The sequence below is a fragment of the Plectropomus leopardus genome, chromosome 13 (assembly GCF_008729295.1).
Source record: "Plectropomus leopardus isolate mb chromosome 13, YSFRI_Pleo_2.0, whole genome shotgun sequence".
Classification (NCBI taxonomy): domain Eukaryota; kingdom Metazoa; phylum Chordata; class Actinopteri; order Perciformes; family Serranidae; genus Plectropomus; species Plectropomus leopardus.
Window position 1 is genome coordinate 30,266,939 of NC_056475.1, and position 26,707 is coordinate 30,293,645.

The 26,707-nt window shown below is 37.9% G+C and overlaps 1 protein-coding gene across 1 annotated transcript in view; it reads right to left on the reverse strand.

Annotated features, from left to right (window-relative positions):
- pknox2 (pbx/knotted 1 homeobox 2) overlaps positions 1–26,707 on the reverse strand; it is a 166,091-nt gene that overhangs the window by 32,516 nt on the left and 106,868 nt on the right. The window contains exons 5-8 of the mRNA XM_042499643.1: positions 15,852–16,023; positions 9,688–9,873; positions 9,375–9,510; positions 4,587–4,684 (exon numbers count right to left, since the gene is read on the reverse strand). Coding sequence (XP_042355577.1) covers positions 4,587–4,684; positions 9,375–9,510; positions 9,688–9,873; positions 15,852–16,023 — 592 coding nt within the window. The remainder of the gene's footprint in view (positions 1–4,586; positions 4,685–9,374; positions 9,511–9,687; positions 9,874–15,851; positions 16,024–26,707) is intronic.

A 26,707-nucleotide genomic window follows, 5' to 3' on the forward strand; every position in this document is an offset into this window, starting at 1 on the left:
CTTTCAAAAGTAATATTAGCTGAAACTGACATCCCTGGTTCAGGACATCTGTGGGCATGATGTGCAGGTGACATCAGAACATTATAAATAGTTAGAAACCTGGTGTCAGACGATAATTAGTGTGCATCCAAACAGATGCTAAGAAATTCAAATATTATGAAACGAAATGCCAGTCAGAAGCAGGCTTTTCATTTTCACTTTGCTGGTGATGTGGTTTCCAAACAGAAACCAGTAAGTCCTGTGGAGCACAGCTTGAAATTCGTTGTCTGTGCTCCTGTCAATGACAGACCTTTAACTGGCAAATTGAATCCTTGAGGGTTTTTAATGTTCGTATAGAATGTTCTGTCTGCTCTGCATTTGTCGGCTTTTTATTTTGCCTTCTGTCTGGCATCTTAGTCCTGTGTTGTCTCTCTTTTGATGCGTCAGCACTAATTATCCCGGTCAGATTCCTTGTGCTTTCAATGTATGGAAACAAACAAAAACATTTGTCCGGTGAGCACCTAACGAGGGCTCAGGTGCCTGTTGGTCTCTACTCTCCATCCTCTCAGACCTCCTTCCCAACAGACAAGGTTCTAGAGTCTAAAAAGGGAAGTCATAAAGGTTTTGAATGACAATTGTTCTCTTCTGGATTAACTTTAATAAAACAATTATACTATTGAAAAGCATTAGAAACAGCTTTCTGATGACTCTGACAAAACAAGAAGGCAACTAACAATGTATTAAATTGACAGAATGTTCACTGAAATTGTTTTGTTGTATTATATTTTTAAAACAGAATGTCCCTTTTTAAAAATTCTTTTCGGTGTTATGGTTAAATTCGCCAGCAGAGGCTCAGGAGGCAGAGCACAGGATTTCCCACACATTTATTTATTCATAGCTGGCTGCAACAATTAAAACATCTGCTGCCACAAATAGATTTTGTAGCACTATTGAAATATAAACACTGTGCAGTTATTTATTGCAACACATTTTTGGAGCGCACAGTGTACTGTTGTCACAGACGGAGCAGAACAGCAGGTGCAGTGAAAGTGAAACTTAAGCATTCATTGTGCTGTGACTAAAAGTTTGCATGCACTCACTCTGCACACTGCTCAATCTGATCTCATTAGCTCTGAGTGGATTAACTAATCAATTATCCATGCTGTGACTTAAACTTCTGCTGAGGGATAAAAATACACTGAACAAAAATATAAATGCAACAGTTTTGTTTTTGCTCCCATTTTTCACGAGCTGAACTCAAAGATCTAAAACATTTTCTATATACACAAAAGACACTTTTCTCTCAACTGTTGTTCACAAATTTGTCTAAATCTGTGTTAGTGAGCACTTACTTTGTTGAGATAATCCAACCCACCTCAAAGGTGTGGCATATCAAGATGCTGATTAGACAGCATGAATATTGCACAGGTGTGCCTTAGGCTGGCCACAATAAAAGGCCACTCTGAAATGTGCAGTTTTGCTTTATTGGGGGGGTCTGGGGGGGTCAGACAACCAGTCAGTATCTGGTGTGACCACCATTTGCCTCACGCACTGCAACACATCTCCTTCGCTTAGAGTTGATCAGGCTGTTGATTGTGGCCTGTGGAATGTTGGTCCACTCCTCTTCAATGGCTTTGCGAAGTTGCTGGATATTAGCAGGAACTGGAACACGCTGTCGTATACGCCGATCCAGAGCATCCCAAACATGCTCAATGGGTGACATGTCCGGTGAGTATGCTGGCCATGCAAGAACTGGGATGTTTTCAGCTTCCAGGAATTGTGTACAGATCCTTGCAACATGCAACATCATGCTGCAACATGAGGTGATGGTCGCGGACGAATGGCACAATAATGGGCCTCAGGATCTCATCACAGTATCTCTGTGGTGGACATTCCTACAGTCAGCATGCCAATTGCATGCTCCCTCAAAACTTGTGAAATCTGTGGCATTGTGCTGTGTGATAAAACATGAACATTTCAGAGTGTCCTTTTATTGTGGCCAGCCTAAGGCACACCTGTGCAATATTCATGCTGTCTAATCAGCATCTTGATATGCCACACCTGTGAGGTGGGATGGATTATCTCAGCAAAGGAGAAGTGCTCACTAACACAGATTTAGACAGATATGTGAACAATATTTGAGAGAAATGTGTCTTTTGTGTTTATAGAAAATGCTTTAGATCTTTGAGTTCAGCTCATTAAAAATGGGAGCAAAAACAAAAGTGCTGCGTTTATATTTTTGTTCATTGTAAATCATTTTGAGTTTTGCCTGCACTGAGTTCATGGACTTGCAAAAAAACGTATCAACATAAATCGTGTGAGTGTCTTAAAAATGAGTGTCAAGTAGCATCTTGTACTCCAGCATGTAAATGTGTTTGTGAATCAGTAAATTTGACTCATGATATTTAAAAAAAGCACTTTGGGCAGTTGAAAGACTACAAATGCGCTATCCAAATGCAGGTCCATTTACCATTCTATACTCAGCTGTGATGACATGTTAAGAGTGGAGTTCCACAAGTACAAGTAAGCAAGTGTAAAATCCACTCTGACTCATCATTTAGAGATAAAACATGATGAGCGGATGATTTTTAAAAATAAAGTGCACTGTATTTACACATGAGGCCTATCAGTGGTTTTCTAATTTGGCTGTTTGCCTAACACTAGCGAAGTGTGAGAAGAACTTCATGAAAACACAAGTGCTCTTAGGACATGTTCAGACAAGAATGGCCCTACTAAAAACAGAAAAGTCTTTCCTTTGCACTCAACAAATCTGCGTTCATATGACAACATTGTGACATCGATCACAGATCCACAAAAACTATAGAAAATGCTGTAGTAAACTACTGGCCTGGCATGCAGGCCAGTAGTTTGCGGTATAGCTACGTAATGACACACCACAGAAGAACACCATGCACGTGCGCCAAGTGCGGCCGTAACCTCACAGTTCTCACACGATCTGGGCATTGCCAGATTACATGGTGACAGAAGGGGTTGCGTTTACAAAAGATTACACTCTGGAATTTGGTTTTGAAAGTTTTCAGGCCCCAAAAACACTGCTGTTGTGTGAATGAAAGGTCAAATAGCAACGAAAGTTTCATGCAAGAATCATTGCTGTGTAAATGGCCCCTTAGCTGTCAGTGCTTTTGGCCTTCAACCATGCTGCTCAGCAAACTACGTCAAAACATTCACTCTAAGCAGTGTTACTAACTGTAAAATCGAAGAAAAGTTGACTTCACTTAAAAAAATCTAGAAAACTGACTGCCTCATGAAATGTACATGAATATAACTATTAGTCTTAGTTTTTTTAAACTTTATATCTAATTGTTAAGTTTAACTAAAATTTAGTAACATTTACTTAATTTTGTGAAGTTGTTGCAACTTCAAAATAAAAAGTTTTATTCAATTAATCTTTCTAAGTTTTAGCAACATTCAGTAAACCACGTTTACTGTTCTAAATATATGTATTACGCTGGTTAAAAACTAGACAGTTATACCTGTATTTTCTTACACATGTTAACAAAACAGAACTCGCAGATCTTCTAAATTCATCAGTGGCAAAATCCTCCTTGTCATGACCATGTCAGGTCAGACTAACTTGACTTACTGAGGTTTCAAACACTTAGAAAAGAACAAGGTTATTTCTGTTACTTTTAAGTTGAATTAACCTCACAAAATTGATTACAACTACATTTCCAGTAAACTTAACACTAAGATATAAAATAAACATAAATTAGGATTAATAGTTATATTTACTTTCCTTTTTTAAGGCAATTATTTTCCAGTTTCCTTTATTGCTAATATTCAAGATGATGTTTTGTCACTTCCCAATGTTAAGAGGACTGAGTTTGGTTCATTTAAAACGGCCTATATGTGAAAACACCCTAAAACAGTTTCTTCTTTTGAATGCTGTGGCTTTCAGTTGTAATTGATTACTAAAAACAGGCACGAGGCTTATTCATCACAAGACAAAGGATACAGTGAGTGTCCCAAAAATCCTGAAATAACTGCAGAAGCCTTTGAGGTGGAAAAAAAGGAAATATTAAAACCACAAATGTGTCCTTGTGTCGTAAAAAATCCAATTCCAGGCATTCATGTGGGTTTGACTGTCTTAAGGCCTTTCGTGGGAAGGAGATAAAACATTTGTGGTCATAATATTTCCTGTCTATAATAATCCCACAAAACTGTAGATTTTTTTTCCTTTCTCAAAGGATGTGGCACTTTACTGAGACCATTCTGGTAAAAGGTAAGTGAAAATGTTGTGAACTAAGTTTGATTTCCTGCATTTGTGTAAATCACGTCATAAAAATATTTAATCTACAGTCTAGATGCAGTTTTTAGTGCATGTCCTCACATGACTTTCCCTCACAGTGGAACCTGTCAGGATCACTGAGGTGCCCCAAAACATCATGGGAATAAACTATTTCCATTTTGTCTGTCAGCGGGGGGGGGGGGGCGGGGTGCAGACAGAGACAATGAAAGGCGCCCAGGGGGGTTTCTGTGAGGTGCAAAGAGGCTCCTTTTAATAATAACAAATTGAGAGTTGGTGGAGAGGGTGCAGGGAGGAAATCAAGGTGCCAGCCAAAGCATCAGCGGTCACACGGCTTTACCTGTGAGTTCTGGATCTGAATGGTTCCCGGCGGCAGCGCCTGCGTTAACACTTGCCCTTGCGATGTCACCATGGCAACCGGCTGGTACAGGGTCCCACCTGAGGGGATAATTTGCCGTCATGAGTATCAAGTGGCTTCAGCAGCTACTGGCAGCCACATCTCACACTACCACCAGAGCCTTATTAACTTCTTGTCAGCCCCGCAAACAACAACAAGGCAAACAAGAGACGAAATGATTAAATTCAAGGTGCGTCAATGTCCTTTAACCCAGAAAAAAAAACAGAAAAAGAAGAAGGGAGTGTGTTTTTGCTTCTGGCTTAATTAGTCTTGATCAAGACACTCTTATCACAGTCTGTTTGAGCTCTTCAGTGTGTAGTGATCAAAGGCAGATATTGATTTATTTTGGGTTTAAAGGGATTTCCAGAGGGCAGGATTAACATTTCACTGTACAGGCTTGACATTAGAAGAAACTATCCGCCAAGCGCCTTGTGAAGGATACTATCATGGATTGGACACACATTTACACAAAGCTCCGTCACCGCAGATGCTTTTTGAGAACATTAAATCTGTAGCATTAAAATTTTATGATCCATTGCAGAATGGAGTGTACTGTTTACGCTTGGGCTTAGTGTTAAGGTTGTTTTTTTTTTGTTTTTTTTAAAATATCTTTATTTCAAACATGGTAAATAAAAATAAGACAACAAAATAAAAACATGAGCAAAAACAACAACATCAGAATGGCCACCGTACATATTCAGTAAATGGTTGAAATTAAAAACAAAACTTATTTTTCTAAACAAAACCTCCTACACATATTTGACAGTATGGATTATTAAGTCATGATAAATACTACCAGGTATCAACAAATAGTTGATACCTGGTAGCAAACTACTTAAAAAAAAACAACTTTTTTTTACATTACAGGGAAAATAAGTGGAAAAATAAAAACAGATAAGGAGCAGAGCAAACAGACAAAAAATCAAACAAACAGATAAATATAAGGCCATGGGATATTTAAAGCGTAAGGGAAATTTTTCCTAATTTACAGTAGGTTAATATACATGAAACAAACAGTGATTGTGAAAGATCTGTCTCATTGGCTAAATAATTGCACCATTTTCCCACACTTTTTTTTTCCTAAATCATTTTGAAGTCGTATGGAGTCATCTATTCTCGGAGATGTAAGTGTTGAACAAAAGGCAGGTTTCAATTACAGATTTGTTCAACACTTAAGCAATATTTTTGAAATGTCAGTTAAACACAATGACTGTGTTTCCATTGAGTGATGTTCTGCAACTTCTCCTCTGGTGATACCATTCCAAGAAGCATGGTGATGGAAAGGCCACGTATGAGGAATTTCTGGGAGGTGATAGTCCACAATTCACAGAGGAATTTTTGATTCAAAACTTCTGGATGATCTGCTCAACTTTTGAAGAGTTATGTGATGCAATAACAGCTCTTGTAGCTCCCGCTGCATCATGAAGGAGCCAGTTCCTAGCACATAGCCATAGCATCATATGACCTATAAAAGCCAGTTTCAAGTGTTTCCATTGCAGTTTTGTGAAATACAGCCTTTTCAAATCGCCTGAAATACCACCTCATGCGAGCGTCAAAACTGTTGCGACAAATGGGAGTTTTTTTCCCGAAATTGACGCGTTTCCAGTAGACATAGTTTATATTTGCAGTTTCAGTTTGTGCAGTTTTAGGGTTAATGGAAACCTGCCTAATGTTGACAAAAACAGGCCAGCAGTGGGGAGGCAGTAAACTATTTAATGTTCCACACCTCGAGTGTCAGCTTGTCAGTTTCAAATGTCATTTCATCACAACTCAAGTGCTCTAATTAACTCTGCAATAGAAATGGTCAATCAGGGCCTACATTGGTATTTTTGCTTATGTGATGTCATTTCTTGAAGTATCTGCAAATGCTTCATATCTCTAATATCTATACAACCTAAGCTAAAAGGTTATGTAAGTCAGTTAACCATAATACTTGATAAAACTATGGAACTTGTCTCATTGAAAACAAAATACAAATATTGGACGTTTTATTTTATTCGATTTTATAAAATAAACACACAAAACACATTGATCTAAAAGATTTTTAAATGTAGAAACATGCACTAAATATTTCTTAACAATCCATAAGTTATGTGAACTATGTACATTATTTAGTTTTGGATATATGCTCATTTTTATGAGCAGAGAGCAAAGAAATTGTGATGGATTCATCATTAATTCCTCTGGTGCCACTGCATGTATATGCACCGCAGGTCACGTGGCGCAATGACATCATTATGAGATGTAATGGAAGATGGAAGCCTTAGCTTTCTACAGCAATAAGAATAACTTTTTTACCTATTCTGCTGCGTATGTTAGATCGACATATCTGGGATGATACAAACCATGATCTCCTGTGGCCATGACATGGGAATTCGTGGTAAAGTACGTCGTTATTACGGCAACATACCATATTTGTGCCACATGTAAGGTAAGGTAACATAAGGTCAGGAGGTGATGACATGAAAGATAGAAGCCCTAATTTAAGAATGAAAGTTCTATTATTCTTTATCTATCTATCTATCTATCTATCTATCTATATATATATATATATATATACATATTTATGGAAAAAGCTATCTCTGTGACTATCACAGGGAAATACCAGTGTACTTCCTGCAAAATATCATGTCTGCACACGGCACCTAAGGTAAGGTAACATAAGGTCAGGACATGATGAAAGACAGAAGCCTTAACTTACTAAAGCCTTCTCTGACTAAGAGAAATTGTAACATTTAACAAAATAACAAGGCAGAGGAGAAGAACATTAATAAAGACACACAATACAAATGATGAAAAATATCAAATGGAGTAAATTAGAATTAAAATAAGCTATTTCAGCTGGGCAGCAGCACTTTGGATAAGATGGAAAATGAAATTGTGATTCTTTATAACTAAAACATGAATACAGGTAATTGCAGTAGTCTAAACTACAGTGCATGGAAGCATGAAATACTGTCTCAAAAGCTATGAGTTAAAAATTATATAATCTCGGTTAGGGCTCAGCTGGAGCGAGCATGATCTACCCTTTCACTTGATTTTCAAACAAAAGTTTAGAGTCAGATATTACTCCCATGTTGCATACCCCATCCTTTGTGACTGGACAGGAGGAGCGAAAGACGCTGGGTCACATAGAAGGAATTCAATTTAGATTGTTCAGTTCTGATTGGTTAAGATTTGGGACATCTAAGAAGTTTTTAATATCCAACGCACATAACAAAATCTGGGTTAATTTAGCTTTGTCATCAGGTCTATGGCAGACATACAGCTGTCATCAGCAGCTCCCAACTTTCATGGAGGCCAAACAGTGGGATTACAAATTTGGAATAAAAAAAGAAAGATTACAGACTTGCAATTACAAGTCTGTCATATGATTCCATGGAGCCCTTTTTTCCCCCGAATATTGAAAAAGAGACTTTTGTAAATCAGTCGATACATTTTCTGGAGTGACTGCAAATGAATCTTTTCACTATCAGTATTTGATCAGTTTTTAGGGATAATATCTAGAAAGTGTTAAAGAGCCATATGTTTAAACTAATTTATCCACATTTACGTTAGGGGAACGCTAAACAGGAAGCAGCCAACTTGGCTTGCAGAAGTCTACAATAACTGCTGTATGGGCCAAACGATGCTAAAGCAGTACCGACCATCCAGGTAATTTCATACAATTCAACTGAACATTTTGGCTTCATGCACCACAGGGCATCTATTGTAGGTATTATCTGGGTCCTGTCTCCAAGGCTGCATCAAGGTCTCTTTATACATCTGTGGTATTCACTCTAAAACTTGGAGTTTCAAACATAATTTCTCTACCTTTTGATTCTGTGTTTTCCCCTGACAATGACAGGATGAACTAAGACCAGTAACTTTTGAGTATCAGAATGTCACAAATCTTCCACCATGCATTCAGACAGTACTGCAGGTCAGTGCTGGCAAATAAAAAAAAAGTAGTCCATTTGAAAATGAAAGATTTAGAGATTTTAGACAATATGTTTCCATTTACTGGTAATAGAGGAATTGTGAAAAAAATAGGTGCTTAGTAAAAGCAGGTGTGACCATGAAACCTAAAAAAATCATAATACGTCTGAATAAAGAAGCTCCACTGTCTGTGTGAAGTGAAACTTGTCTGACCAGAGAGGCCTGAACCAATCACAGTCCCATGGATATTATTAGCGGATTTTACTATTAACGGGGAATATGAGAAATTCAGTTGTTCCCTGCATTTAACCCCTTGAAACATGGACAAGTAAGATTGAATTCTTTAAAAAAAACATGGGAAGAAGGTGATGTGCAACTTATAAAGAAATGACCGAATAAATAGCAAGAAAGTAATAAAATGTCAAAAAAATATATATACAAAGAGCTGACAAGTAAAAAAACAAAAAAAAAAAAAAAAATGAGATGACCTAAAAAAGTGCTAAAAAATATGATAATTATGTTAAATGATTTTAAACATCTAATTATTCTAATTGTAAATATATTTAAATTTTAAAGCACATTGGCTTTTCCTCATGTTATCAAAAGAAATCTAACCAATTTGCTCAGGGCTCAATGGTTTAAATACTTGTGAAGTGTAATCGCAGCACAGCAAAAGTGATGGCGGTCCAGGTTTTAAAGGGTTAAATTTCATATTCAAACTTGAAATACTAAAATGACACTACTAAATAAATATTGCATGTGTATGTGTCAGAGTTCCTATATTTTGATGTTTGTATGTGATCACATGCTTACCTGATACCACTTGAGAGTTGATGGTAGTCATGGCGACATTGCCCTGTTGCAGACCCCCGGCGGGCACCACAATCCCTGAAGGGTTAACAGAGCTGGAGACAGAGGTCATGGATGGAGAGGAGGTCTGAATTAGTTCCTGGGGGATCACAGAGAGACACTAGTGAGCAAATGTGAAGAGGTAACTCTACTCTTTGTGACTGAAACACTCCCAGAAGCAAAAATCTAGCTGCTGATCAATGGTGGTTTCTTGGGAAATGCTACTTAGAGAGAAATACCATAGAAGAACTGGGGATCCACAGAGACCACGACTGACCTGCTGCATGTTGAGACTGGTGTGTGATGGAGAGTAGGGTCCTCCCAGGTCGTTACGAAGGAGATTGTCGCTGTGCATCTTGGTCTTGAGGCAGGTGATGTAACGGTTGCAGAAATCTTTACAGAGCTCATTGACCTTCTCTAACTCTAATAGGTGGATTCGCAACACCTGAATGGCTTTTACCATCTGGAGGAAACAGAGACAAACCAGAAATAGATCAAAGTCACCACATACTACGCAACTAAATCATCTTTTTCTTTTTTTTTTTGCTTTTAATTTTAAAACACTATTCATGTATTTTTTTCCAAAGTTTAAGGTATTTTTTAGGAGGAAATACCTCTTTGAATTTATCGAATAGAATTAAATGAGCTTTATTTTTCCACAAAATATACAGAAATAGGTCTAATGTAAATGTCAAGGAGTTTAAAAGTGGAACAAGTCTATTAGTCTACAGCTATGCTAATGGCTCTGTGTGTCTCCATGAAGCATATTGCTACTTTGAGCTAAATGCTACCTGAATACTCAAAATCACAATCTTAGCATGCTGATTATTCATTCATATATTGTCCATAACCACTTGTCCTCGTAAGGGTCGCAGGGGGGCTGGAGCCAATCCCAGCTGTCACCGGGCGGAAGGCGGGGTACACCTTGGACAGGTCACCAGACTATCGCAGGCTGGACACATATAGACAGACAACCTTTCACGCTCACAGTCACACCTAAGGGCAATTTAGAGTCACCAATTAACCTGACATGCATGTCTTTGGACTGTGGGAGGAAGCCGGAGCACCCGGAGAGAACCCACGCAGACACGGGGAGAACATGCAAACTCTGCACAGAAGGGCCCCCACCCACGAACTGAACCCCGTTACGCTGATTTTTACAGAAATAAATGATCTTTACAATGTTAACCATCTATCTAAGCTGGGTGCTGTAGCATGTAGAAACATTTGCTAATTAGCACTAAACACAAAGTACAGATCAGGCTGCTGGGTTTTTCATGAACCAAACCAAAAAAACTGTTGGGCCAAAGTAAATACTTGACTTGTAGGCAGTGTTAGATGAAAAGTCAGGAAATCAGTATATCATAAAAACTATAAGGATGCATCCTCTGAGCACTATGAATATCTGTATCAATTTTCAAGGCAATCCATTAAATAGTTGTTGAGGTATTTCAGCCATGCTGGTGGGACTATGACGGAAAAAAATCAGAGGCATTCACCCTCAGAAAAAATAAAAAAGTAAATAAGTAAATAAATAAATAATTTGAAACATTAATCTGTCCATTAATTAACATCAAATCTAAAATGATTTACAAATTAGCGAAGTTGCTACTGAATTTGCAACATTTTTTAAAATAAAGTTGCAGGCTGTTTGAGACAAAGAAATAAAACAAAACAAAACAAATGAGATATCTCCCAAGATATCATGAGGTCAAAATGAATGGATAAAAATGTGCTCTAAATTATACAAATGCACAGAGGATCACCCACATTAGCCCTGGAAAAACACACATCTGACCACAGCATTTGTCCTCACAACTGAAATTTAGATTTCACTTTGGTGGAAGTGACCCCTGGGCTTGCTTGCACACATTTTCTTAACAACCTATATTTAGTATTTTGCCAATGTGTGTCCGAAACTACTAGGAGCACAATCAAGTCCTTATCCTTTCATCCTTCACTCTCCCAAAGATCCAGCCTCTAATATGTGATGCTAAGAGGTTAAACGTGAAGCTTCTCCACTTTCTGTCTGTTGGGCCGGCTTTGTGGGCGACAATATTTAAACAAATTAAGTGGCTTATTTTCAGCAAAACATCTGATCTGATGATTTTAAACATGTAAAAAAGAAAATAAAGAAATTATTATACAAACAAGCAGACACACAAATAAAAGTAATATTTACAGACAACTAAAAACATAAAGCAAAATAAATGGTTACACATAATGATCTGGTTTACATATTCGAAAAGGTGTAAGAAGTATTTAATCCCACCCCTCCTCCATAACTCATTAAATTTTAATTAACCAGCTTCCTTATTAATTTAAACCTAAACTCTAATTAACTAAACATATATGCATACACCATAGAATGTATATAAAGATGGATGACGTGACAGCTCCCCCAAAGTGAGATTATTCAATCTGTAACGCCCCCTGGTGTCTGTCTGCAGTATAAGTCATAAAGCCCACCCCTCTATGTTAGTGAATGGACACAGGGCAAAATAAAAACTCAAAGTAAATGCCAAAAACATTTTCTGTCACCCAAAAATAGTTTCTGTCTCTGAAGGTAGTTCTCATCACTCTAATGTTTGTTCAAGTGATTGTTTTTATAAGTTCGGTTTTAATGAGTTAAATTATACAAAAGTGGCTTTCCTGCCATGATTGACAGCCATGACAGCCAATCTGTGTGCTCACATTCAATGGGGCTGCTCACGATTGGTCGGACGGGTGTTTGGATGGGAACTCCCCATTGCAGACATCTGCAATGCAGGGCTGTCAATGACATCACCCTCGCAAGATGGCAACACTTGTATCCCAGATATTTTTACCTCACTTCAGCACAGCGGGTGTTAGTGGGAGCGTGTCGTCCATCTTTATTTACAGTCTATGGCAAAAAACCACATACCCAAAATCTAAATCTACAATTTCTAGATAACTAGTAAAAATAAATATTTCTGTACATTCCTGTAGCTGCTGAAAATCCTGATTTTTGCATTATTTAAAACTGGTTTTTATTTGGATGTTGCTTTAGCTTCACATTAAAACGTCCATAGTTTCACTCCACAGATTTGTATACAAAAATGTCATGCTGGTACAAACGCTGTTAGTTTTGAAATTCAAATTTCCCCTTTAATTGGAACCACTCTCAATCACTCAGCATTTTTTTAATATTTAGTGGCAGTATTTTTAGCCTTAAAAATTATTTGTGCCATTTGAAAGTCCAGAAGATCTGTAAATTTCAATCGTTTTGACTGTATGAATTATGAGTTAATGTGATCCAGATACCCGACATTGTGAATGATCTGTATTGCTCTTTTTTGGAAAACAGAAAGAAAACATAATTAACTTTTGTAGTTGTTGCCCTAAACCTCTGCACAGTAATTTAAATATGGTAAATCTATTTAACAGAAGCGAATACAGAGTGATTTCTGATCCCGAACCTGCTTTGCTTTGCTTATTGCTGGAATCTATTTTGACAGTTTATTTTGTACATGTTTACTGTGTTATTTTATGCAGACTTTTGAAATGAGGAAACATTTGTATGAAACCTCCTTTTTTTCATTATAAACACCTAAACACAGAGTATTTTGGGAGGGAGATCACAGGGAAGCTAAAAGTTTCTACTGAGGTAAATGACCATCGCTAAAAACAAGCTAGGCTAGCATTACTTAATGTTGGCTATATTGTATATAATTTCCCATTAATATATCACAATATTAGACATGTATTTTCTGATTTAAAAAGTGATGGTACAAATGGAGGAAGATAGCAGGTAGACTACACATCCATCTTTTACATCTCCAGTCTGATCTCCAGCACACAGCTGATAGCTATGTGGTTTGTTTACATGAAGTAACAGAGGTGCAGATTGAACTGATTCAGTGTGGACACAGATCTCTGGTGTTACGCAATGTTTTATGATAGTTAGACGCTGGCTTCGATGCACGAGGGTCTCGGGGGTCTGAGACCCCTTGATTGACACTAGAGACACCCTGAAAGCCCTAACTGCAACATTTTGGGGGGTCTCTTGAAAAATCTTTAAAACAACTATTTCTTACTGAAAATGCCATTTGAAAGTTCACTGTGTTTGTAGTAATTATTGAAATAGCAAACTACTTATTGCAAATAAGAATACACAAAAATATTGCCTCTAGGAAATGCTCCCTCTATGGGTTGCGCTGTTTCAAATGATCCATAAACTATGACCTAACGTAACCCAGCCATACAGCCTGAAAGCAGCAGACAATTTTCCGCCTCAACATGGTTACACTTGGTTAAAAAGTGTGGACTCAGTAAGCCTAGCTACGACTTGGGAAAATATCAAATGTCAAAGAGAAGGCAAAGTTCGTTGACTTTGGTTGAGACAGAGATGCGGTGGCAGCTCCGAGCATAAGCGAGTGAACACCTGCTGTGCTTGAGGTGAAAATTTGTACAGAAACATTTTTGTGTGCTTATGTCAGGTTGAGTGCATGTGTGTGTGCACAAGAAACGCAAAGGTGCTGAGCGGATTTGCTGTAGCAGCAGAGCATAGTTATGTGGGTTGTGTAGATGTGTGAATGGCCTTATTGTTAATGATACAAGCCTTGGTGATGTATGTGTTAAGCATGTATATGCAGTTGTTATAATCTTGTATATTGCGTCATGAATCTGTGTAAGACTGTAACACTGGAGCATTAAATAGGAGGGACCCCCTGATTGCCAGCGATAATTTGCACACTGGTTAGATGCTTGTATTCTGATGGGACACGGTGCCATTGTATCCCACTCAGGACTGACTACTGAACCATGTGGGACAATTCAGTAAACTGGCCTGCTCTGGTCTTTGGCATGATATCAAACCGATATGAACATTTTAACACTAGTCCAACCTCAGTAGTTCCTCCATGTTTTTAGGCATGAATCCTGCAGTTAACATACAGTATCCATGTAAATATGAATTTTCTTTTCTTCTGCAGTTATCTGACCATCAACAGTGTGACTTTTCTCCAGTCTGTGCAGCACTCCGTAGTGCTCTCTGTCAAAGTCACCACTCAAGGTCAACAGAATGGACAGAAAAGTGCTTGGCCAAGGAGGAGATAAATCAGCTAATTAAACTGCGCTCACTTAATCAAGGGACCAGTAACTCTTTGCCCATTGCAGCCAGTCAGGCCCAGTGTAACATTACTGTCCTGTGGAAGAGTTAGTGCCCTCTGGGAGGGATGCCCGTACCCAGTGCCTCATAAAACACACAGATGCAGAGTTAATTGACTGTTCAGCACTTGTCGGCCTGCCGTCCCAAGCACTGTAATGGCAAGAGTGCACTTTTTTCCCCCTTGTCTCTGTCTTTGTCTCTGTCTGCCTTCAACTCCTCCCCACCTTTTTCTCAGTGAACATGATCAGCATCCTCCTTCTCTTAATTTGTAATTACTGCTGGCAGTTGTGTGAGGGGAAGTGCAGGGGGAGGATGAGAAAGATTACATGAAAAAGGAGGGAATGATTAGGAGTAGTAATGATGGGATGCACTGCAAACACACAAACTGGCATTTCTACACCATAAGTCGTTGTTTTCTCTCTTATTCTTCATTTCTATTGAGCAGGCACCTTAATTTGAAACCTGGCAAATTGGCTTGATTTCTTTTAAAAAACAAGGGAGGAGGGCAATAAGCAACATAAGAAGAAATGACAAAGAAAGTGGCAAGAGAATAGTAAAAAATAAATAAATAAAAATAATAAAAAAAACAAAGAAGGTACAAGAAAATTCCCTGAAAATTAGCAAAAAATTTACAAATGAAGACATAAAAAATAACCACAACCAACCAATCAAAATAAATGAATAAAAATAAAATTTAAAAAATGGTAAAGTAAAATGAAAGTAGTGACATGATTTTTTTTTTTTTAAATAAAAACTAATTTTAAATACATGCTCTGATCATTTTAAATATAGTTATATTTTTTCCAAAGCTTTTTATTTATTTTCTAAGTCTACTAATTTGTGATTTGTAGGACATTTCTTGCCACAAAGCTCATTAAAACATGGATTAGTTATTTATTAAACCTGGGGTAATTATTTATTTATTTGGCTGGTAAGTAAACTGGTGGTTTGTTTGTACTTAAGTTGGAAATAAATTTGGGAATTTATTGAAATAATACATGAGTTACAAGAAAAAGTAAGAAAGGGATAGGGATATATATAAGTTACTTTTACCTACTCTTTTTTTAGACACTGTACTTTTGTTTTTTGTTTGTGTTTATAATATGTTTTAATTTTTTAGTTCGAAATAAAGTCATTTATTCATTCATTGTCTTTTCTGCTAAGGGTTCAGTGGTTTACATACATGCAAAAGGTGTCTGAAGCAGCACACAAGTGATGTCGCCAAAGAAGCACCACAATATAATGACTTCTGAAAATCAAAGCCCATGTTGGGTTAATGTTTGCTCTGTATGTCACAGAGTTAAGCTTACCAAGTTGTCCAGCTCTGGGTCTTCACTGAAGAAGGGCTTGTGTTCTCTCTCCTGCTGGTGCACAAAGTTTTCAATGTCCACGTCAAAGCTGGCTGATGTGATGCATTCGGATCCCTGCGTGGCCTGCTCACATTTCTCAAACAACAACGCCAGCAGTGGGAACAACGGATGTCTGAGGAGAAAGACGGACAGGAACAATATGTGTCAGTGGGTTTCCTCATGTTTTCATGGACAAAATTTCAAAACTTTTCTATGACTTTTCAAGGACCCGTAAAAAAAACAAAAACTGCCTTGTGTGTTTTAAAACATAACAGATTTAAACACTGTTCATACATAATTACAGGAAAAGGATATACATGATGGGAGATGAACCCAGAAAAAATGTTAGGTCGACAGCTACAAAAAATACATTTTGCATTTATAACGTAGGAGGTAATCCACTGCAGATTACAGCAACAATTTCATTACACACAACAAAATTTGATGACTTTTCCAAAACTTTCAATGATTTTCATTAATTCCATGACTTTTCCATGTTTTCCATGACCATGGGAACCCTCTACAGATGTTGTCTTCCATCTTAATTTATGCCTACATGATTGATTGTGTATTACCAGGAAATAGTGCATCAAGCCATAATGGGAGCTTTAAAAAATCTTAATATCTCTCACAGCATTTAAGTTACACAAAAAGGTCATCCATGCATTGTAGGAGTTTGGGACATTTTGTGTTTTACAATTTATGAAATTGCTGCAGCCACTAACTTGTCTGCTCTACTTTTATGTCAACTTGATGTTTCCTACATGTCCCAGAAAGCCTTATCACAGACAAAAACAATGGGTGTGAGCTCTCTATCAAAGCTGGATGTGCTGATATAAACTCCTTGTTTCTTGATTCTTAAGGGTTAACAACAACAACAACAAAAAATCTGCAATCAGTGTTTTACATGTAGTTGAAATGAGGATTATATTGTTGTTTAATCAACTAAATTTGTGTGTTTTGCAGTGCAACACCTGGCTCATTCATCAAAATATTTTTTACATTTTATTTGTTTGTTTATTATTATTGTTTATTTTATTTTAACATTATTTGTTGTAGTAAATCGAGAATGTGCTGGAAACCGTGGTAATTGTAGCATCATAGCATCATCTGTTTCCTCATGAAAACTAGGTTTTTGACATTATTACAGTTTACCATGGAGTTGTTTACTTGGTCATCCAGATACTGTTTAAAAGCTACAAACTCAAAATAATTCCACCTCCTGAAAGTAATTTGGTCATTCATACTGTATATGTAATCGGTATTTTAAAATCAAGAACAATGTCAGACTTGACCATTGGAATGCTTTGTTCTCAGGCGTCTCAGAGAAATCTTTGAACAAACTTCCGATGACCCTTAAGATCCTCTATTTATCTGATCTACTAATTGTCCCCCAGAGTAGAACTAAAAAGTATGGTGATACGTTCTGTGCCATTGGCCCTCGTCTGTTTCCGCTTGTCTTCTATCTGTTTTTCTCATCTTATTAATCACTGTCACTTATTAATCAGTGTCACTTGTCATATGAACTGTGCTATACAAAGCAAGTTATTATTATAATTATTTGTATTGATCAGAGGAGTGTCAGTGTTTGTTCTTTCAGCTATAATACTGTTTTTTTCCCCAGTTTCTAGCAGCATCTCTTCTCAGCTTCTTTATGTTTTTAAGTTTCCACTTTGAAAGACACACTACGAGCGTGATTTTCTCTTTTGACACTTGACACCAGTGTTACTTTATTTGCACTAAGCACTCACTGTTCTAAAGTATTATGATGATATACTGACAGATAACTAGGCTGTATGCAGTAGAAAGATACAAATACTTTTGAAATTGCTGCTACATGAACATAGAAAACAGAGAAAAGGACACTTTTGCTTAAGAGGTAGAAAAACTAGAACTACCAGAATGCTGTGCGCCTGAGGTAATATGGATTGGTCTGTGTGAAACAATATTGGCCGGCCAGATCTCATGTTACAGTTAAATAGTGAGCTAAAACATGTTTCAGAAAACATCTGAGGCGAGAAATATGAAACTCAATAACAGATCCTGGTTTATATTCGATCAGCCCTGCTTAGTTTTACTGTTTGATCTCCATTTTTTTTTTTATTTGACTCCTCTCTGTCCGAGTTTGAGAGACAGAGAAAGAATGAGGCCTGTCTCTTGATTGGCTATTGGCTGTGTACTATTTGTGTACAGAGTGGTGGCGGCAGGTTTGATGGTGGTTGGTGGGCATTACAAAAATGTGGAAGTACAGCCTGTAGTTCAAGCAGCAGCCCCAAGGGCAAAACACCGCCACATTATGCAAAAATACATCATGTAGCAGTGTTTCGCCAGGGGATGAGAAGGGATATCTTGTCACTGGTTAGATGGTGGGAAGTTTACCACAATGTCCTGATGTCATATAAACAGATTCTTTTTTCCCCTTGTTCCTGCCCACTTTACCCTATGTAACCTAGATCGACATCACTTTACTTGCACTGCAGCCAGACACCTTTGATAAGTATTTAAACCTTTGAACCCTGATTAAACACAGAAGAAAAGGCCATGAGCAACTTGGCAAGAAATGTCCCACAAGTTGCAAAAAACTAGTCAAAATATCCGGAGCTGAATTGAAAGAATCATAATAATGCATTTAGTTTTTTGTTGTTTTTTTCCAAAATTATTATATTTTTTAAGCAGTTAGTTAAGTTATTTCCTCTGATTTCCTTCCTTTACTTTTACATTTTTTAAATGTTATTAATTAATTTAGTTTTTGCTCATTTTCATGTCATCTACTTGTACTTTTTGGGTCATTTTTTTCATAAGTTGTTCACTGCATTCTTCTCATGTTTTTGAAAGAAATCAAAACGATTTGCCCAGGCTTTAAAGGGTTACAAAAAAGTGCTTGTGGCTAAACACCCCCCTTGACTGCAGGGTGCATGTCCATGTTGCCAGTGCAGTGCTCTGTCTATGGTCTTTTTACCTACACAAAGACAAATGAACATACTCTTGAAAGAATAACTGGGGGCAACCTCTAGCTCACTGGGCAGAGCGTGCTGTTAACAGCATGGCCTCTCCATGACATTCCCTAAAGGACATGCTGAACATACGGCAAGGTTCAGCTCGAGATCAAAAAAAGATCTTTAAGTGGATAGGACATGGTCCAGTGACAGCACTAGGCTTCCCAGTGTCACCTACATTGTTACCATCTGCCTTTTATAGGGAATGTCACTCACACAAGATCCCCCAGATATACGGTGCAATGGTCCATACTGCACTGCTGTACAGGCTGTGACACACGCCAAATTATTGAGCATTTCCACACGAAAGAAAGCTGCTGCCCTAATGACCAGAGTGACAACACACAAACTCACAGGAGACTCAGAATAGATGAATATTTTAGCCCCAAAGACCTAAATGGTGACTTGTGTTCTCCTTTTATTCCATCCTGACTCTTTCTCTGCTCTCTGCCTACATCCTCTCACACGCTGTCCTTTGTGTTACCTTTGACTCAGAGGAAGCCCAGAGGAACTTCTCAAAATACGTCCCTGTCAAATTAATTATGATAAGGACTCTTGGCAGTATGTTATATAACTGCTGTAAGCTGCTTACTAGTGGCATATTTGATTATTTTCATCCATAACATCCACTGGTTTTAGCTGTACACAGGAATGAAGCCAAGTTTATTTGTGATGTTTCTATGATTTCAAAAGGCAAACAGCAGTGACATAGAACTAATTATTATTTTGGATATGGTCATTTCAGGATTTGAAATTCAAGACACTGTCATTCAAACACTGCTCACAGCTTTACAGCACATCCAGGACTGCTTCCTTATATTATGTAACCCTCTGAAACCTGGATCGACATCACTTCTATTGTGCTGCATTCAGACGCCTTTTACAAGTATTTAACCGTTTGAAACCTGGATCAAAATGCTGTGTTTAAACACCTTTCACAAGCATTTAAAATTTTGAAACCTAAGCACATTGTTGTGAAGCAATCAGCATCTTGGTATGAAATGTGCCGGCTTAAAAAAAATGTGAAAGGCAATGAGAAAATGACCTGAAAATTGCTTTAAAAAATTAAATTAAATTGTTTTTAAAAGAATTCAACTAAAAAAAAAGCCAAAACAAGCAGTGTATTTTTGTAATTATTATATTTATATATTTAACATTAGTTACAAAAAAAGTTGTCATTCTTATTTATATCAATTATATTTTATTGTATTTTATCTTTTTTTTCAGGTAAAATCATGTTTTTATCATTTCTCTTTTCTTAAAGCCAAAAACAAGCCAATTTGCTCAGGTTTTTTAGATTTTAACTGGTGAGGCAAGCATCATGTGAGCATCAAGCATTTCCTGCTCAGATTCTGGATTGCATGAAAGCCCCTATGTGTGGAATATTAATATGATTGTAGCATCTTTCAAATGTATCTGATTGCAACAATTTGCTGTGAGTAAAAAAAAAAAACTAAAAAAAAAACTGAATAATGGTGAACAAGGTGCAATTTATGTGTTGCTTTCAGCCCATCAATCACAATCACAGCTGACTTTTTACAATAACTTTGGGGTAGAAAACTGCTGTGTCATATTCATATAATCAAATGGTACTGAGGAAACTCTGCCTTCATTGATTAGTTTGAAGCCACCTTAAAAGTCAGTGTCATCTTAAGTTTATGCTATATTTAGAATATCTTCACTGCTTACCGGCGGGGAGATGGGAAGCCCTTATATTAAAAACACCAGACTCCACGAAGAAACATTTCACTCCACTTAATGGCGGAGCTGCTGCTCTGCCGCTGCCTCCATGTTGTGGAAGGTAAAGAGGAGACAATATTTAAATATAGGGAACATTTAAACTGATATAGATTTTTTTTGGTGGCTAAAGTATGTTTTGCTGCTGCTGCGCCCACAGCATGACATCACTTAGCTGTGGATAAGGTCCAGGTGTGAATATATGAGTTTGAAGACGGGTCACTAGCTCCTTTATACAACCTGTCTAAGGCTGGAGTGTTGCATCATTTTCCTGCCTTGTGTTATGTATTACACATACAAGCCTGTTGCAAAGATAGTTACAGGGCAGAGTCGATGTCTGGGTGAAATGACACTAGTGCTGACGCTGTTGTGTTACAATTTACAAATGTTTTGCTTATGGAACGCTGGCATGCTGTTTAAAGTCACACTTTGATTCAATGTAAAAAGTAGAGCTATCAAGCAATTAGAAAAATTAAACTAATTAATCACATGTTCTGTGATTAATTCATCCAAATTAATCGCACCCAACAAATTTTGCCGTAAAAGTATTTCGAAAACTTCAGTTCAAATTTATAAGCATATGTTCCACTCATTTATGAAGTTGTGCAGCTCCTGCATTGTCAACAGCACAGCCCTGCAAATATTAATTATTAATAAATAAAATGCCTTGCGTCAAGAACTGATGGGATTCTGTCAACAGAGACGTTGTGAGAGGACTTTTATTTTGAAATGGAAGCAGGGAAGGGAAGTAAAACAGACTTCTTTGTATTTCCTTATCTCTATGTCAGAGACAGACATTTAAACTGAAGTAAAAGGTGGTGTAGAGTCAATATAATCATCAAAACACAATTTTTACTGTCTACTCCTGCTGACAAACGCACGCAGCACGCGGAAAAAATCGGCGAGCTACCGTTTCTCTAGATGTGCCGCAGCTGACACACAGCTGAGCTCATGCATACCTGTTAACATGTGCACTGCTGCTACATGCTTTGGGCCGAGGTGATATTACATGCTCAGTACTCAGTACTCTGATGGTGCGTTGTTTTTTCATCAAAACGAAAGCATTATTTTGACAGACCTCGTAAAAAGTAAAGCTGGCATAATGGTGGAGCTTCTTGTACCATAAAAGTAAATGCTAAAAGAGGATACAATCCAAACCACTCAACCTTGGATAAATACAGGTTAAATACAGAATGCAATGCATATCATATTAATTTTTTTTCTTATTGGCAGTTGTTTGATGATTGCTATATTCTTCTCATATTTTTAATTCCAGAGTGTGTCACTGTTGTCGACATGGATCTTTGTGTGCGTGTCTGTGTGTGCTGAGTGTGTATTGCAGGGGACGGTGCTGACATGGAGGCAGGCTGGGCCCCTGCTCAGGCTCTAACCCATGGCTCTCATTTGCAGCCTTTAATAGTCGTCTATATTATACTCTAATCTGCCTGATCCCAATTTAATGCCGCTCCCTCAGCCAGACGTGGCAGGAATACTAAACAGGAGGGTCACGTGCAGAGTGGAGAGCCTCTGCCTCGTCTGTTTAATGTCTGCTGGTGGGGTGGAGAAGAATCCAGGTGGGGGTGAAGGAGAGGGGGGGGCTGGAACTGAGAGCAAACAGGGTGAGCCTCGGCACTGCAGATGGTGTCTTAACAAGTTATTTACTCTCATGTTCAGACGCAGTGTTATTTTTATTACACAAAGTGGATAATTCTGTGGTAAGATAATTTAACCTTTTCTTTGTGTTAATATGGAGGAACAAAGAAGAATAAGACGTGTCAGCCAACGAGCGTCGACTAAATGACAATTTGTTGCTTCATAAACATCACAGACAGAAAACTGCATTAACTCGAGCATCTATTCACAGATATCTGCTGTCAAGGAGATGTAACACTGTAGGGCCTGAGGACCCAGGGGCATTGTGGGTAGAGCTACAGAGTATGCAACACCTATATCAGCTGGTAAATACAAACACTGCACTCTGTGCATGAAATTAAAAGCAATGTTAAACAAAGCAAATACAGAAATTAACCCTGGGCAAACTGGCTTGATTTCTCTCAAAAACATGGGAAGAACACAACTAAAGAAGAAATAACCAAGAAATTAGCATAAAGTTGCCTGCTTCTAGCCTTAACTCTAATAGCTGAATCACTTAAGGGCTGTGGGTAAGAACAGCACAGGGACAACTTCTTCTCAGGTTCTCCGTCACTTAAATGCCCGCTTTATCAGTAGGACAACAACTCAACTGAACACACAGCAAGGTGAATCGTCACTTCACAACTCTCATATCACTTTGCCATCTAAATCATCCTTGACCTTTCAAGGTAAAAGGTTTATTTATTAATCATTTTTTAAATGTACAGAATGTAACAGAATGAGGTCAACCAAATAATATAAACCTTCACAAAAATAAATCTTAAATATGCAGGAAATTAGTCACAAGTACAATAAAATTACCAAAAACAAAATCATATATAAAAAAGGAAATGACCGTTGAGTCTAGTGGTGGATTTGGCCCTTGTAGTTATTCAGTCAGCTCCCTGTCAGTGGTGTTGGGAAATGTAGTTCTACTGTTATCAAAAGTAACAGCGTTGCAACGGCTCGTATTGTTTTCACTTTGTCGTCCATCTGTCTGCCTTGAACAGATTTTGTCACATGACAGCATCATCTCTGTACAAGATGCAGTCAAGAAACTCCACAGTCATTAAGTTGAGATCAAATTGAGGGTCAAGGTCAAAGATGGTTGTTGTCAGAGCAACAGCGCCAGAAGAGGGGGGACAATAAGTTCATGTCAACTTCACGATTCCATCACAAGATGTTCTCTAGTTACCCAGCTTCAGCAACATAAAGAAAAAAGGAAACATCAAGTTTCCAGATAAACACACACATCAGTGTTTGAGTTTACATTGATATGTTTCTATATCAAGAAAAGTTTCTTGTTACAATGGAATCGTTTTCAGCTGTGTCTAAATATGGAGATACAGTTGTTTTTTAATGGTAGAAGCTGTCTCTAGTAAAATATATCAGATGATCTTTAAAAAGTTCATTGAGTAAAGCTCATGGATGCAAACTACTAAAAATCTATTTTTGAACTCAACATATTCTGCTCTGAGGTTTATTGTTTTTTTGTTTTTTTTTTAATCAAATATGATCATACATACATGTTCTTGGAGTGAACCAAAAGAAATCTGTATTTCACAGTGACTACACATTAGTAGATTGATGCACAGTTCTCTCCACTGAATCTACTCTGATAAATCTTTTGGTTCTGTTTCACATGATGCATCTTTGCTTCTGTGCAAATTCAGCCAAATTCTTTTTATAGCTATGGCAGCTTTTATGTCTCATTTATCAGCACTGTTCTTTCTGCTGCTTCTTTTGTTAAAGAGAAACAATAAAGCATGTTTCTGTTTAATGACACTGAGTCTAATTAACATTCACAAGCAGCAAAGTACATTAAACTGAAACTGCAGACTTTGTTGATGATGTTTCTGAAATCTGTAAACGTGTTAACATACATGGTGCGAATTTTATTGAGACAACAGCTTTGTTAAAGCTTGATGTGGATCATTTGCATAAAATACATTCGCATTTTCTTTTTTTTCCTGCTGCAATTATGTTCTTTCCATTGCTCATTCACAGACGTGTCAACAAACAGTTCTTTATCATGTTATATGGAGTCATTAAAATGAAAGTGTTACAATAATACATATCAATGTTTTCTAGCTGACATTTTGTTGCTCAAATAGGTAAATGAAATATTTCTGTAGATATTCAGCCTTTGTGAAGGTGCTGTGAAAGTGTTCAGCTGAGTAAACTGGACATGATATGTCTGGGATCATTTTAGGTTTCTGAGATAAGCTTTAGTGTTGATGCTCTGCAGCAGGGATTACTTGCAAGATGACAGGAGGCCAGGGGCCATTCAAAGCAGCTGCTTAAGTGATTTTGGGACATTTCTAAGACTTTTAAATATTTCCAGAATTTCAGGACATTTCTTGCGTTTTAGGACATTTCTTGTATTTTAAGACCTTTCTAGGATTTTGAAATGTTTCAAGGATCTCAGGACATCTCAAATTTCAGGGCATTTCTAAGATTTTGGCATATTTCTAGGATTTTAGGACGTTTCTAGGATATTTAAACATTAGTATTTTAGGATCTTTCTATGATTTCAGGACATTTCTACAGAATTTTAGATTATCTATAGGATGTTAGGACATTTCTATATATTTTGGACATTTCTAGGATTGTAAGACATTTATGGGATTCCAGGAAATTTGTAGGATTCTGGCATTTCTCAGATTTTAGGACACTGTGGTCTTAGCTAGGACCTCTGTTGTGGGGGGGTTGCTGGGGATCCTTCACTGACACTTTTTTTTTTTTTTTAAAAACAAGCTCTTTTTCGATGCTGTTTTATGCACTCTGACACCTTATGAAAACTACAAGTACAAAACAATTCCCAGTTTGAATCACTTTAATTTTAGTGTGAATAAGAAAATGGTTTGGGCCACCTGGCACCCTATCAGGGACCAGATTTGGCCCACGGGCTGCAAATTGAGTATTACTGCTCTATGGGAATTATAAGCTCCATCTTGTCATTGGTGCTTTGTGGCTACCAGTCAGATTTGGAATAAATGATGCAAAAGGCTAACGCTATAAGGGAATAGGGGTTTGCATAAGGAAACGTGTATCCTTGACGATGTACCGTGGTGCACAGTTGGACCTTGCCAACTCGAAGAGAGGTAAAAACCCTACCTTTCGGCTCTGTCTATGACCTTTACACAGGAAGTCAGGATTAAGGTAGATGGGGTGTGAAAAGGCATGCATTTTTATGAACGTTAACATACCGCATGTGTCTGTTCATGTGTGTGTGCATGTGTGCATGGTCAAAATATGTCTGCCTCCTGCAATCATCCTGAGCCACCCCCCCCCCCCCCCCCCCCCCCCCCCCCATGTTGGCTGCCAGAAGCGGCAGGTTCTCTCTGCAGTGTGACGGAGTGGAGATTGCCGGCTGGGGGATCATTACAAGGGCCATAAAAGAGCGATTTACAGGACGGCCAGTGAGTGGAGTCAGCACGGTCCCCACCCTCCAGCACTGCATCGTGCTGGGTCACCAACAAAAAGCCCAAAACAGAGAATCAGAGGCCAGCGGGGGAACGTGATGACTTAAACATGAAGGTGAGGGACGTGGCAGCTCTGGTGGCGTCTGCTTTATGGTTGGTCAGTCTGAGGCTGAAGAAGAAAATAAGCTGTCACTTGAATTTGTTGTTTATTTGGAAGACAGTACTCCTCAAAAGGCATAACATGTCTGGTAGAAAATTACTGTGACAATTAGGGGCTGTTTACATGGCAACGGTTCTTACATGAAATGTTAAACTTTTGTTGCAGTTTGACCTATAATTCACATGACAATAACATTTGGGGGCCAAAATTTTTGAACCAGGTCCCAGAGTGTAATCTTGCCACCCTTTCAGTCACTGTCTAAATCTGCAATGTGCAGATCCTGTGAGCATGGTACATGGTGTTCTTCTGTGGTGTGTCATTACAGTTACACCGCCACCTACTGGGCTGGCATGTATACTACAAAGCTTTTGGTTTTTGTGGTTCCATGCACACATGGATCATTTTCACAATGTTATCATATGAACGAAGATTTTTTTTTTTTAAACACAAAGGAAAAACTACAGTTTTTAGTAGGGCTGTTCTTGTCTAAAGTGGCCTCAAAAATATTTTTTTTAGCTTACAAGCCTAACATTTTTGCCAAAGTTCGTTTTTTTTTCCTCTTAATGGAGAAGAAACTGTAACACGTTATCTGTTATATCTGTATATCCGTTATCTTGTGGTTATAATGTAGTAACTTCCTCACATTCTAGGTGCTGAGTCTTGACCCCTATAAAGTCAGACTCTCAGTCCAACATGAACTTTCTTGTAGCTCTAGTTTCACAAACTCTGTCAGTCTGCTGTTTGCTGCTGGGCAGGTAGTGTACACTAGAGTGTGTTTAGAGCAAAACAATGCGTAATCCGTGTGAGTGGTACGAGTGAAACAAAAGTGTAGAGTTACAGACCTGACAGATAAACAATAAGCTTAAA